The following is a 15,375-nucleotide window of genomic DNA, read 5'->3' on the forward strand; positions in this document are numbered from 1 at the left end:
GCCAGGATGGTCTCGATCTCCTGACCTCGTGATCCGCCCGTCTCGGCCTCCCAAAGTGCTGGGATTACAGGCTTGAGCCACTGCGCCCGGCCTGGACCTTTTCTTCTTTGATTTTTCTGCAGCTTCTGACACCACTCGTCATTCCCTCCCTCCCGTTTCTGTGAGACGTGCTCCAGCTAGCTCTTCAGCTTTTCCCTTCCTCTTCCTGTGTGGGCTTCTACTCTTGATCGGGGGGATCAGCAAACTTTCTGTAAAGGGCCAGATAGTAAATATTTTAGGGTTTACTGGCCATATGGCCTTCATCACAACAACTCAACTCTGCACTTGTGGGGCCAAAGCACCATAGACAATGTGTAAACAAATGAGTGTGGCTGTGCTCCCATAAAACTTTATTTACCAACAGTGAAATATGAATTTCCTGTCATTTTCACATGTCATGAAATACTGTCCCCGTTTTTTCTCCAATAATTAAAAAAACGTAGAAAATATTCTTAGCTCATGGGCAGTGCAAAAATAGGCAGCGAGGGCAATTTTGTCCACAGTCATAATGGCAATGCTGATTTTTGACTGGAGAATGGCAAATGAATTTGGCCATAAGTAGTGGCTTAAAAACAAAACAAAACAAAATCACTGTGACGATAGGGCCTGCACCCTTTCCACATTTCAGTTCCTTGAGTACAAATTCTTCCGTGCTCAGGCTTTAACTAACACTTACCATCTTTCCCTTCCTCTCAAACTTGTTTCCTAGCCCCAATCCCATTTCTTCACCCTCAAAGAATGAATTTATCACCCAACCAGCTGCTCAAGTCAGAAACCTGCTTTGTGTCTTAGACTTCTCAATGCTCTCCCACCCACATTATCATTATCCAATCAACATTAAGTTAAACTAAAGCCTCTCTCAATTCCTTCCTTCCCCTTTACCACCACTGCTCCTAATTAGGTTCAAGTCCTCATTACCTCCTGTTTGGACTATTTTCGTGCCAATTTATCGGAGCCACATGTCTTGTAATACCTCACATTCATTCACTCTCTCAGAGGCAGCCAGTTCCATCTCGGAACAAGTGGCTTCCCACCACTGTATTAGAACACACAGGTGTTTCTACAAGGTGTGAGGGGCGCTGTAAGTAGTTTATAAAATATTTAATAGAGGGGACCCCTCCAATAGTAATAAATGAGTAGACTCAAGGTTATCCTGTACTCAACGGTACTATGTCTTCTGAAATAGGCTCAAAACAAAGAGTGGTAGCTAATGTCCTGCCATGGCCCATAATCCCAGGTATGCTGATGGAGAAGGTGCTGCTCTCAGCTGTCTCCCAGTGGTAAAGGACAACAACTAAAAAATTTAACTTCTACTGAGCTAGAAGCTTTTCCCTGTTGGCTTTGACTCACCATTGGTGCTATTTGAAGAATAAGCTTCACTGAACAAAATATCTAACAGATAACTGCCAAGGAACTGTTAAGTGTCAGGCACTGGAGTCCTTCAAAGTTTTGAAGACAGTTACCTGAGGTTCCCCAAGCAGGAAGCCTTGCCCTGGGAGCTCAACGAGCCCAGGTGTTTAAACCTTTCTGAGTTGACAAATTCCTTGCCCAATCTGGCTTGAACTCCACATGGTCCATGGAGGTTGCTCTCTGTTCCTTTTCATAGTGTGGTGCAGGAAGTGTAAATCCCTTCCTGGATAGTGTATGTCTATTAATGCAGGGGCTTTTTGTTGTTTTTTGTTTTTCTTTTGAGACAGTCTTGCTCTGTTGCCCCAATTGGAGTGCAATGGCATGATCTTGGCTCACTGCAACCTCAACCTCCTGGGTTCAAGCGATTCTCCTGTCTCAGCCTCCCGAGTAGTTGGAACTACAGACGCCCGCCACCACGCCTGGCTAATTTTTTGTATTTTTAGTAGAGATGTGGTTTCACCGTGTTAGCCAGGAAGGTCTCCATCTCCTGACCTTATGATCCACCTGCCTCGGCCTCCCAAAGTGTTGGCATCACAGGCCTGAGCCACCGCGCTCGGCCTACTAATGCAGTTTAAGGTCATCTTATGCTGATACACTCTCATTAAAGCCAGCCATCACTCTAACATCTTTTTGTTTGTTTGTTTTCAATTGAGACAGGGTCTCGCTCCATTGCCCAGGCTGGAGTACAGTGGCACAATTATGGCTCACTGCGGCCTTGAACTCCTGGGCTCAAGCAATCCTCCTATCTCTGCCTCTCGAGTAGCTGGGATTACAGGCCTGTGTCACGGTGCTTGGCCCCTAACATCTTTTTAACAAGGCTAAATTTATATGTCCAACCTCCTCTATTACATAGTCTATGCAATTGGGCTTTTTAATCCTAAACTTCATCCCTGTTAAATCTGAATGATTACATCAATTCCTCAAACTCTTTCAGTTCTACTCTAAAATCCAACGAAGGAGGGTATTAGCTTCTACCTTAAGTGCTTTCTATTATTTGATACCTGGGTAGCAGGCCAGCTCTAGCCTATGTCTTCACATAACCTCCACTTGAAATCTCTATCCTATTCCTCTGCAGAATTCTCACAATTTTTTTTTTAATGGTGGAGAATACAGGAAGAATATATAATGAATGCACTACTACTCTGAAATACAGAAAAATCTCACTTCAGTCCTCTATACGACCAGGGTCTTGGCACCAACGGTCTTTTCTTTGTGCTTCTAGCAACTGTTGGGGAAAGATGGATAGATTCAGAGGGAAGGGAAGATTGCCTGAGAAAGACACCATCTTTGGGAAGAGGAACATGTCCCCCAGACATGTCAGCTGAGGTAAGAGAAGAAGAAGGAGACTTAGAATACCAAGGTGGGCTACTGGGAATAAAGATGAAGATGTGGCTGTAAACCTAGACCCAACACTAGAAAGGTCAGGCCCTCCCTCTGTTTACATTCTTAACATACCCCAGGGACAACTGGTATTTTTACTTGCTATATAACAATTAAATCCCTTAGGAGACTGAAATGGCCTCTCATCTCCCTTTAGGATTATTTTATGTTATCTTTTGACTGGAGGGGTGGGAGGTAGGGAGAGCAGGTTGACTGTGAAACTGTATCCCATGACATAGTAGGTATGAGAAAGCGCCCAATTGGAAAAAAATTTTTTAGGTGGTGAGTAAAAAGAAAAGCTTGATTTTTAAGACTGGCAGAGGAAAGAAGAATGTGTTTGAGAACAGGTCTGGTATCCCTCCCAATTTTTTTTCTATAAGAAAAGATGCCTAACAGATTTTCTGTTTCCTAGCACCACTTATCATACAGAACAGCTCAGTTCTGTAGCACAACTAACCCTTGGCTTTGCAAGCATCAGTCTTGTGGCCAGCCTAGGAACCCAACCACCACATTCCAGCAACCAGAGTCTAGACTGTCCAGGGAAAAAAATGCCAATTTTCTCATCTGTTGTCCCATTAAATCATCAAAAAGCCCTACAAATATAAATACTTAAGTGCCCAAATCCTTTTCTAGAAAGTATGTTGGTTTAGAAAGCATGGACACTGTACCAGCATGAATAACACTATTTCTATGGCAAAGTATCATTTATATTTCAAGCAAGTAATTTACAAAGATCCTTCCAAAATAAAGCCTACTTCTGGGCTGAAACTGAGGAAATGTACAAGGGCAGATACTATTCTCTGTAACCAATTAATTATAACTAATAATCATGGTTTCTTTTACACTTCACTACAAACTCCCAGACTACATTCTGCTTTGAAATGTCTTTTGGTTAGAAATTTATTATAGTAACGCCTAGTTATATGAGAATTTATTTTCCATAACTAAGTTTCCTAAGAAATTAGCACTGTCTTATTACTCTTTCATCATTGTATGACAGGCTTTGGTCTGCTAGTCCAACAGAACAAAACAAAACAATGAAGAAACCAATCATTACAGGGCCTCCCATCAAGCCTTGACCTCTCCATCACCCTTGTCCTTCTCCAAGTCATCACAGTCACATCTAATTCCCTTCATCTAAGGCCGTGATTCTCAACTAGGGACATGTACTGGGGTCACCTGCAGAGCTTTTCAAAATACATCTGCTAGGGCCATGGCCTGGGACTGTGTATTTTGATGATTTTATGCAAATGATTCTTATGCATACCTAATTGAGAAACACATATTTAAGGAGAGGAGCTATCTCAAAGAATTAACTCTCTCATTCTGAAGGGGAAATGAAAGAAAGTGTGAACATCACCAGACAAAACTACATGATCAAAATTAATAGGAGAGCAAGAACCAAAACAACACAGACTACTAGGTTGAGAATGACCCAAGGGGCACCTGCTCCCGTTTATAACATTTTTTAACAGAGTTAAGCTACTCAAAATATATTATCTTTTAAAAAAGTATATTCCAAGTTTTTTTTTTTTTTTGAGGCGGAGTCTCGCTCTGTCGCCCGGACTGGAGTGCAGTGGCCGGATCTCAGCTCACTGCAATCTCCGCCTCCCGGGTTTACGCCATTCTCCTGCCTCAGCCTCCAGAGTAGCTGGGACTACAGGCGCCCGCCACCTCACCCGGCTAGTTTTTGTATTTTTAGTAGAGACGGGGTTTCACCGTGTTAGCCAGGATGGTCTCGATCTTCTGACCTCGTGATCCGCCCGTCTCGGCCTCCCAAAGTGCTGGGATTACAGGCTTGAGCCACCGTGCCCGGCCTAGTCCAAGTTTTAGCTTAGAAGGCAGAGTAAACATCCTAGGTGCAATATTCCATTATCAGACTCAATGTATGCTATCTGTCAAGGTGGTTGACAAACCGTTGTAATTCGCACCTGTAAATTAAAAGCTGGTGTTTGTTTTTTGCTATTATTCTAAAAAAAAGTTTTGAAAAGGTTCAATTCAAAATCATGACCCACATACTTTTTTTTTTTTTTTTTTTTTGAGATAGAGTCTTGCTTTGTTGCCCAGGCTGGAGTGCAGTGGCATTATCTCGGCTCACTGCAACCTCTGCCTCCTGGGTTCAAGTGATTCTCATGCCTCAGCCTCCCAAGGAGTTGCAATTACAGGCATGAGCCACCATGTCTGGCTAATTTTCTACTTTTAGTAGAGATGGGGTCTCAGCCATGTTGGCCAGGTTGGTCTCAAACTCCTGACCTCAGGTGATCCAGACTCTCAAAGTGCTGGGATTACAGGCGTGAGCCACTGTGCCCAGCCATGACCAATATATTTTTTAAAACAAGGTATTTACTCTTTCGACTCCTAAAAAATTTAAGGCCAACTAGAAACACTAATACAAGTATTTTCAATTTATCATTACTGCTCTTCAGTGACTGCAAACAACCTACCTTAATTACTCTACGCCCACTCTCTTTTCAGTGGATTGGAGGCTGAGTCAGCAACAGTGTAAAAGCTAAACACAAAAGGTTCTAAATAATTTAAAGAGAAAAAAAAAACTTACCTTTGGTTTTTTGTTCCGTGACCTGCAAAATAAACAGATAAAAGTAAATGAGATTTGCTTTTTAATTCAGTACTATATTTTCAGACTACTTTAGTCTGATAACTCAAGTAATCCAAGCTGTCAGGCACACAGCCATAGCTGAAATCCGGAAAAAGGAGCTGGGAGTCAGTTCAGACATCCTTCCAAAGACTGTGGCCATATGTCCAGCTATAATTTACATGACCACCATTAGGAAGAATAGTAAAACTAAAAAGCATTCCACTCATTATAGGATGAGGTCCCTGTACTGAGAATGCTACTTGCATTTTGATTGCTATGACTAGAGAAAAATCACATGAATGTGGCCCAGAAACTAAATTAGCCATAGACACAAAAAGATTCCCCTATGGGTATAGACACAAACACTTGATCTCAAATCTAAAAAGCAAAACTTCAGGGACTTGTCATCAGAGGCACCAGACATCATGGTCGGAAAGCAGGATTCAAAACCAAACCTTGTCACTTTCTGGCTATGAGATCCCCAGTTTTCTATTATCTGTTGAATGGAGATAATAATAGTATATCCCTGCAAAGGACTGCTGTAAGGATTAAATCAGATATGCTATGCAGTGCTCAATAAATGTTTGCTGTTATTATCAACATTTATATAAAACATCATGAAGTACAGCACTAAGACTGAAATATGTAAATTTTGGACAAATCAAGGGTGCTTTGTTTAAAAAAAGTATTTCTTTATATAGTAACTAATACGTCTACAGAAATGATTAACCTCTAGAAGGCTGGACAGGCTGAACACAGTAATGGACTTCAGAGAGTTTGGAAACGATGATTAGGAGCCTTGTAGAAAACTGCTTCTGATATTTTTAAGAGGGGAAAATAAAGGCGGGCATCTAATTTATAACAATAAAACAAAAGGTGATACACAAGCAAAACATCCAAAAGGAACTATGCCATCATTGCAATAGTGGTTACATTAAGTTATTGAGATCACGGGTGATTCTGACTCATTTTCCCAACTGTTAATCTTTTAAAGCATTTTTATTTGGTTATCTGACTTTTGTAATAAAAATATTCATATAGCAAAGAAGAAGTTTGATGATTTGTGGCTGGTAATCATACTGGATTATGGCCATGGGGGTTCACGAAAACACAATCATCTTTGGAAGGAAGGTCCTGTAGCTGACCAGCCCACCTTGTGATGGATCCCAGCACATCATCAGACTCTAAATAGGAGTTAAAGGATCCACCTGTAAAACATCCTGGTGTGTTTCCTACATTCCTGTGTTAAATGACAAGCTAATTCTATTACAGTGAATTTGTGGAACCCAGTGTCTTAAAAATGAATGTTTCCCAGTACTGTTACAGAGCTCAATTATACTGAAAATACTCTTGTATAATTTTTCTATATCTCCACTTATCCAAGAATGAACGATGTGCAGCCACTTACCAATTCCCAAAGGCAATTTAGGTTTTATACCATTGTAACTATTTCTTAGAATGCCATTTTGAAGAGCAGTCATATACAGGAAGTCAGTGCCTTCCCATTGTAAGCAACAAACCCAAATAATGTCAAATATGTCTTATCATGTGGGTTCTGTTAAGAGCTGTCCCCCAGACGGCAAAAAGCTGGACAATCAAAGCATGTGTTCTGCCAACACTAAACAATTAGCAGCATCAGCCTAAATGAATGTGAATGGAATCCTTCTTTGACACCTCTCTCATGAATGGATATCTAACAGTTTACTCAGTGATGGCTCCAGGAAGAGCCAACTGCTACAACCAATGAACACTGGAAAAGGCTCATGCTTAATTTCTGTGTGGAAGTAACTTCGTTTTAGCTTTAAGGAAGTGTCAATTCTTCAAAAAAATTATGTTTCCACCTTCATTCTTGACCATTCACTTATTAAACAATTTCTGGGTGATTATTCTGCACCAGGCACTGCCCTAGTTACTGGCAATACAAATACAAACAAAACCAAGAAACTTACAGTCAGTCAAACAGTGAAGATGGACACAAAGAGGTGGTCATAAAGCACTGGGGAAAGCAGCATGAAAGATGTGGAAGCCCTTAGAAGAGGCACCACAAATGTTTGCAGACTGAATGAATGAACCACTGACCACATGATAGACCTCTGGCACGTTCTCCACGATTCTTTGCATCATAGCACATTTTATGGCTCCTAGCTGAGGCGTTGTCTCTACAATAAGGTTGGAAGCCACGAAGATAATCACATGGTAAGCTTTGTGTTCTCCTTAAAACTGCTAAATCAGAATTTAATTCTGAAATTATGCAATGGTTCAGTATAATAAAACAAGATCAAAGGCCACGCATCAGCCTGCGTCAGCCTAGATTCTGTGTCAAGCTGATCTGGAACATTTTTGAGCAAAAACGATAGAATTTTTACTGTTCATAAAATCAATCACTTAGAAATTTTATTTACGGTGATTTTCCCCTTTGCCATCACTTCTTAATCAGCTCTTAATGCAGATGAAAGCACACAGGAGCGATTATCCAGCTACATAAACTACATTCTCTGCATAAATAATCTCATTCACTCTCAACTTCACACCATCTTTATTTTAAAGCATTTTTCTTTGTGGAATCCAATGAAAGTTTACAGAGGCGTATTTTATTAATCATTTTAGATATTGATATTTGTAGTTTAAGAAAACACTGTTATGTATGTTAAAAATGAAGAAGGAATATATACTCTCTAAATCACTCTGTTTGGCATCCTCTTGTTAACAGCCTTTGCTCAAGTTCCTTGGTACCCAGTCTATTAACCACTCATTTCCAGAGACTGCAAAATCCGATTTTTGTAACAACTTAGTAGACAAAACGTGTGAGTGTCCTAAGGAAAGAAAACTTTCACTGAGATTTAATCTCACATCACTCCAGCTGGAGGTGGAGGGCACAATGTGTGCGAGGCACAGGGAAAAGAGCCCAGAAGCCACAGGGTCAATGCTACAAACACCCCACAGCTGGTGGAGCTGCATACTGCAACCTCAGTGACAGGGCATGTGGCCATGGACCCAAAGGGAAGTACAAAAACGTCTCTGGGCTGTTATCTGACTTTTATTATTATTATTATTATTATTTCGGACACGAGATTTCACTCTGTCACCCAGGCTGGGGTGCAGTGGTGCAATCTCTACGCATTGCAACCTCCGCCTCCTGGGCTCGAGTGATCCTTCTACCTCAGCTTCCAAAGTAGCTGGGACCACAGGTGTGCACCACCATACTCGGCTAACTTTTTTCTTTTTTTTTTTTTCGGTAGAGACGGGGTTTTCATGTTGGCAAGGCTGGTCTCAAACTCCTGGACTCAAGTGATCCGCCTGCCTTGGCCTCCCAAAGCGTTGGGATTACAGGCATGAACCACCAAACCAGGCAGTCTGGCTTCTTTGTTCAGACTTTTCACTCCAGAATTTTAGGCAATTCTAACAAACTCAGGTGAGAAGCAACACATTAGAAGTAGGTACCCTGACAGCGTGAAGATGTGATGGAGAATATACCACTATTAATAGAAACAAACACAATTAAAAGCAGACAAAATCTTCAAGAGCACAGCGGTCTACTATAGCACCAAATAATAATGAATGTTCCTCTTAATTAAGTCATGAAGAAAAGATAAAATTACATTTCATATATTTAACATGGCAGGGACCCATGCAATCCAGTTCAGAAACTATTTTCAGAATTTTTCTTATGTTGATACTCACACATTATTATTTCAATAATTCAAAAAATTGAGTTATGAGACATGCCATATCCAATAATGCTGGAAAAACATGCAGTGTTATACTGGCTTGTGTTTGATTGGCTTGACTGTTCTAAACCTAGAGTTTCCTCTGAACCTTGTCACAGTTTCTTTCTCCCTAAACTTAGCTTCCATAACTAGCACCAACACAGGGACCCTCAAACCTGTCCCACAGTAGGCCCTGCTTCGCAAACGCTTTACATAGCGTAACAATACCTGACAGAAAATCACCTTGCCTCCAAAAAAGGCACCAAAGTAACCCCTGCTGAGCCACAGCCCAAGTTAAGAGATGCAAAAAGAATGGTAAGGTGGGGAAACAGGTAAGATCAGACAACGGACAGGGTAGAGAGGCATGCTCTGAAGCAAACAGGGAGGGCAGGCTCATTCTAACCACGCTGCCTTAGACAACTCTGCTGGACAAACCGCTCACCTGAGACCTGAGAGGTGACAGCCGTCAGCCCTTTGTCTTTTTTCTTTTAGCATCTCTTGTTTTCTCTAACCAATTCCTCAAAGCCACACAATGCCATATCCTCCAAAGCACTATGTGGGCTCACTAGATCCTTTCCAAGAGGGATTTCTACTTGTAATTCTCCGAAGGTAGACTCATCTAGACACGGCACCATGGGGGGACCAAAAGAACACCGGGGCAACCTCCAGCCAGTTTTTAAAAGTTATTCTATAGGCTTAAGAAAATGTAGATTAAATTAATATACAAATAAAATACAACAAGAATTGAGAGTTTGAAAGCTCTCTTGACTTTCTAATATTGTTTACTGTTGTTTTCAAAAAATCAGCCATAGCATTATTTAACATCTACTTTATGGTAACAAATGCAGACCTTGAACTTTCTCCCACTTCCAAATATGAAAACTTTTAAGTAAACTAATGTCTCAAGTACCGTTACTGAGATATCAGGTATTCAGGCCAGGTGCAGTGGCTCACACCTGTAATCCCAGCACTTTGGGGGGCCGAGGCAGGTGGATTATGAGGACAGGAGTTCGAGATCAGCCTGGCCAACATGGTGAAACCCTGTCTCTACTAAAAATACAAAAATTAGCTGGACGTGGTGGCAGGCGCCTGTAATCCCAGCTACTCAGAAGGCTGAGACAGGAGAATCGCTTAAACCCAGGAGGCAGAGGTTGCAGTGAGCCAAGATGGTGCCACTGCACTCCAGCCTGAGCGACAGAGCGAGACTCTATCTCAGAGAAAAAAAAAAACAGTATCGGGTATTCAAGCCAAGACAGTTTCTTCTTCTGGATGCCGGATGCCTAGTGGATATAAAGACAGACTTAACTGATTAAACTCACCTTCTGAGTGGCTTCTTTTTTCTTTTTATCCTCTTTCTTCCTTTTCTTGTCTTCCATTAACTGTTCTTCCCTTTCTTGCTCCTTCTCTCTGTTAAAGTAACATCATAGCAGAAGGTTATACATCTATATTCACAACCCATTTCTGTAGCAAATTAAATGCTTGTAAATGGTGTGCAAGACGACATTTCACCTCTGTGACTGAGTAGAACACAGTATTTCATTTAAATCAAAAGGATGCATAAAACTCACATTTAATTACTCCCACATCTTGGTTTGTCATCCCTTTTGCAAAACATGACATTAAGTTTGGTTTCAAAGAAGCCTATTAAGGTGAGCTTTTGTAATATCTTACCTAAAAGAACACACACACAAACACACACACGATTAATACAGTTCCACTCAGCAAAGGACCTGATTTGAATATGACAATATCCAGATGGCTTCTGGGCAGTATTCCTCACAGATAATGCAGAATATATTAACTCAATTATGGTACATATGTATTTATCATAAATTAGATGTTTTTCCATGACATCTTCAGAGTGGTGAACATAAAGCTCTATGCTCTGTATTCCAAATTTTTTTTTCTATATTTATTATTAATACTATATGTTTTATATATTTTCTACTTGTGTTTTCTAAGGCAGGTACTGAGTGTCCTATAAATCAATGTATTCCAGGCCAGGTGTGGTGGTTAACGCCTGTAATCCCAGCACTCTGGGAGGCCAAGGTGGGCAGATCACTTGAGGTCAGGAGTCTGAGACCAGCCTGGTCAACATAGTGAAATCCCGTCTCTACTAAAAATACAAAAATTAGCCGGACGTGGTGGCAGGCGCCTGTAGTTCCAGCTACTGGGGAGGCTGAGGCAGGAGAATCACTGGAACCCGGGAGGTACAGCTTGCAGTGAGCCGAGATCGCACCACTGCACTCCAGCCCAGTCAACAGAGCCAGACTCTGCCTCAAAAAAAATAAAATAAAATAAAATAAATAAATGTATTCCCTATTGGGTGAATTCACTACTACATCTTCCCGTACACATGCATTAAGACAATCAGGTTTTGCTCCACTGAATTAGAATAAAAATGATATACAATCATAAACATTCTAGTTGGAGAAATGTGCTGAATCTGAAGAATTATTAAGAGACTGTAATTTACAGCACACATTTGAAAAGTAACATTTATTGGAATGCTGTCAACTTTCACTCTATGTATCAAATGGGAAAAAACATACATTCAACCAACCGCAGTAACTTCAAAGCTCACAGTGGGAAACCCCAGACTCTATGCTTATGGAATTCCATTGCTGTAAGGAGACTTTAAGATCTAGTTCCCAGGTCCTCAGAACACCCAACAGATAACAAATCCATGGTTTCACAGAGATCACCTAGAATAAAGCCGAATTACAAGTGAGTCAAATTAAAGGTTAAGGGAGTCACAGGTTTGCAAACACGGCAAAATCATAAAGATGGTTCCTGAAGGACTCAACTTTGGGCAGCAGAGATCTAGTTTAACATACTGAAACTATACAAAAGGAGCCATAGACGAAAACTGAGGTGGGCTCTCGTGAATACATAATAATGTTTTATTTATAGAAAAAAAGGCTTAAAAATGATTTTACCTACATGTTGTCACTGACTTTGTCCCCATTCAAATATTATTAGCCTTTCTCCTTCTGCACCTCTGGGTATAAAGATATAAAAGCCTATCATGCAAAATCCACCCAACCAAGGAGGAGATTTTACTGAAATTTCCTTAGGTCTCATGCTGGATTTCTTTGGAGTCAGATTGTGTGCCTCTGTCTAGGTGTGAAACGCGTGGAGAAAATCCACCTGCAGCAGCAGTGCCCTCCTTTAAGAAAATGGATTTACAAACACCGGTAAGATGGACTTTGACCATCTCAGGCAGACTGGCCATGGGTCCTGTTATATTTGGCCCTAAGAGCCTTTTGCTTCCTCTGGCTGTAAGTGGAAGGAGTGGATGGGGTTCCTCACGCCCAAGTTGCTGTAACTTGGCTTCTACATTTTACAGTGAAACCAACTACAGAAAAGGAGCAACCACAGCCTGAATATTTCCTGTTTAAAGATTTGGTGTTTACAAAAAAAAAAAAGTATTACATTGTCATTTTTTTCTAAATCTAAAATTATTCTAAAATTAAAAGTTTATTTTAAAAAATGCAATGTTGGCTGAGTGCAGTGACTCACGCTTGTAATCCCAGCACTTTGGGAGGCCAAGGTGGGTGGATCACCTGAGGTCAGGAGTTCGAGACCGGCCTGGGGGACACGGTGAAATCCCATCTCTACTAAAAACACAAAAATTAGCTGGGTGTGGTGGTGGGCACCTATAATCCCAGCTACTCGGGAGGCTGAGAAAGGAGAATCGCTTGAACCTGGGAGGCAGAGGTTGCAGTGAGCCAAGATCATATCATCGTACTCCGGCCTGGGCAACATGAGCAAAATAAATAAATGAATCAATAATCAATAATAAATAAATAAATAAAATAAAACGTCAAAAAAGGGGGTTTTAATCAAACATGTTCTTCAAAAACAAACTAACCTTTTCAAATATTGTCCCTATAAACAGGCAATTCAGGGAAATAGACTGAAATTCATGCACAACAGAAGTAAATTCATTTCTAAAACAGATATATTTCAAAGCTTTCCAGGTGACAGGCTATACTTTCACCCTGTTTTTTGTTTTGTTTTGTTTTGTTTTAACCACGCATCTTGGTAGGATTTAGTGTTCTCTTTAAATTTCACTTCCTTAGGAAGAATCTACTTTGCCAAACCTGGCTTAAAAACCTGCCATTTACTTAACAATAAATCAAATAGTGTGAGTCTCACCTTTCTTCTAATTCAGTCCTGTTCTCTATCTAGGTTGCACATTAGCACCATTTGGTGAGCTTTAAAAAAATCCTGGCTGGGCGCAGTGGCTCACGTGTGTAATCCCAGCACTATGGGAGGCTGAGACAGGTGGATCACAACGTCAGGAGATCCAGACCATCCTGGCTAACATGGTGAAATCCCGTCTCTACTAAAAATACAAAAAATTAGCTGGGCGTGGTGGCACACACCTGTAGTCCCAGCTACTCAGGAGGCTGAGGCAGGAGAATTGCTTGAACCCGGAGGCAGAGGTTGCAGTGAGCCAAGATTACATCACTGCACTCCAGCCTGGGCAACAGAGCGAGACTCCATCTCAAAAACAAACAAACAAAAACCCTATTCCGAGTCAGAGCCCAAGCAGAGAGCAATGGGTGTCTATGCAGAGAAGGCATCTATGGGGGCGGTGATGGAGATGGGTTACATACAGGAGACTGATGCACTGTTTAAGTATAGTAAGAATAATAGGGCCAGGCATGGTGGCTCACACTTGTCATCTCAGCACTTTGGGAGGCCAAGGCAGGTGGATCACCTGAGGTCAGGAGTTCAAGACCAGTCTGACCAACATGCAGAAACCCCATCTCTACTAAAAATACAAAATTAGCTGGGTGTGGTGGTGCATGCCTGTAATCCCAGCTACTCAGGAGGCTGAGGCAGGAGAATCGCTTGAACCCAGGAGGTGGAGGTTGCAGTGAGCTGAAGTCATGCCACTACACTGCAGCCTGGGCAACAAAAGAGAAATTCCGTCTCAAGGAAAAAAAAAGAATAATGACAGCCATGTTTCTCACTGTTGAGAAAATAAGTTACACAAATGGAAGAAAAGGGAGAAAACTCAAATGAACTCTTTGGGCTTGGATCTAAATTAGTTACTGACATGAACTCATGGTTTCCAATATATACAGACATAATAAATATTAGCTGTAACTTTGTGTACATGTGAGATATGTGAATATAGATTCCTTCACACACACACACACACACACACAAACACACACACGCTTATTCCCTTAGCTCTGTCACTCTGAGGGCTAGAGAACAAGCAACATCCAAATAACAATGAACACACTTAGCACCCACTTTTGCAGCTTCCATTCTTCACTAAATAAACCAGAGTTCTCTGAGAAAAATAGCTAATTCTGGGATAGGATAAGGAAAGTACAAGATGAACCTGGAATGTACGTTTGCCAAGAAGCAAAAGAGTGCTCAAAGAATGATGGGATCCATCAAATGACCACAGAAGACAGTCTGAAGTGCTCCTACAAGCTAAATCTGGAACAACATCAGCATCAAAATAAGTAATTATAGTAAGAGACTATAAGCCATTGTATAAAATAAGAAAACACAAGTTCATACAGAGAGAAATAAGCAAACGAATACATTGAAATGAGGAATGGAATAGTCACATAGTTTCACAGCACCTCCCCATAAAATACTTGTGATAAAGGGTTGAGAAGAGTAATTAAGTCAAGGAGAAGCCTGTCAAGATATCACCTTAATCAAGTAATCCATGTGAACATCATCATCAATTACGAGACAAATTCAAACTGGGAGTTACCCGACAGGGTGCTGTAAGAAGAACACAGCATTGATTCTGTGATACCCCTTTTAAAAGTGTTTTTAACCCGAATACCATCCAAGTAACTGTCAGACAACTCCGCATTCAGAGGCATTCTACAAAACACACTGGCCTGCAGTCTTCAAAAGTTTGAAGGCTATGACAGTCGAGGAAAGACTGAGGAACTGTTCCAAATGAAAGGAGACTGAAAAGACGTAACAACCAAATGTAATGTGTGGCAAATGTCACACCCTGAATGGAGATCAAGAGTAAGTGGTGGTAATGTATCAGTGTATTAATTTTTTTCCTATGATGGTTACATTGTGGTTCTACACCAGAATGTTCTTTTTGTTAGAAATATACTATATTGCCGGGCGCGGTGGCTCAAGCCTGTAATCCCAGAGCTTTGGGAGGCCGAGACGGGCGGATCACGAGGTCAGGAGATCGAGACCATCCTGGCTAACACGGTGAAACCCCGTCTCTACTAAAAA

The 15,375-nt window shown here is 41.1% G+C and overlaps 1 protein-coding gene across 3 annotated transcripts in view; it reads right to left on the bottom strand.

Moving 5' to 3' along the window:
* TNRC6B (trinucleotide repeat containing 6B) overlaps positions 1 to 15,375 on the bottom strand; it is a 190,410-nt gene that overhangs the window by 82,578 nt on the left and 92,457 nt on the right. For all 3 annotated transcript variants that reach the window (XM_011964173.1, XM_011964172.1, XM_011964170.1), the window contains exons 2-3: positions 10,452 to 10,539; positions 5,387 to 5,408 (exon numbers count right to left, since the gene is read on the bottom strand). In XM_011964173.1, coding sequence (XP_011819563.1) covers positions 5,387 to 5,408; positions 10,452 to 10,539 — 110 coding nt within the window. The remainder of the gene's footprint in view (positions 1 to 5,386; positions 5,409 to 10,451; positions 10,540 to 15,375) is intronic.

The sequence above is a fragment of the Colobus angolensis genome, unplaced genomic scaffold, assembly GCF_000951035.1.
Source record: "Colobus angolensis palliatus isolate OR3802 unplaced genomic scaffold, Cang.pa_1.0 Scaffold65, whole genome shotgun sequence".
Taxonomy (NCBI): Eukaryota; Metazoa; Chordata; class Mammalia; order Primates; family Cercopithecidae; genus Colobus; species Colobus angolensis.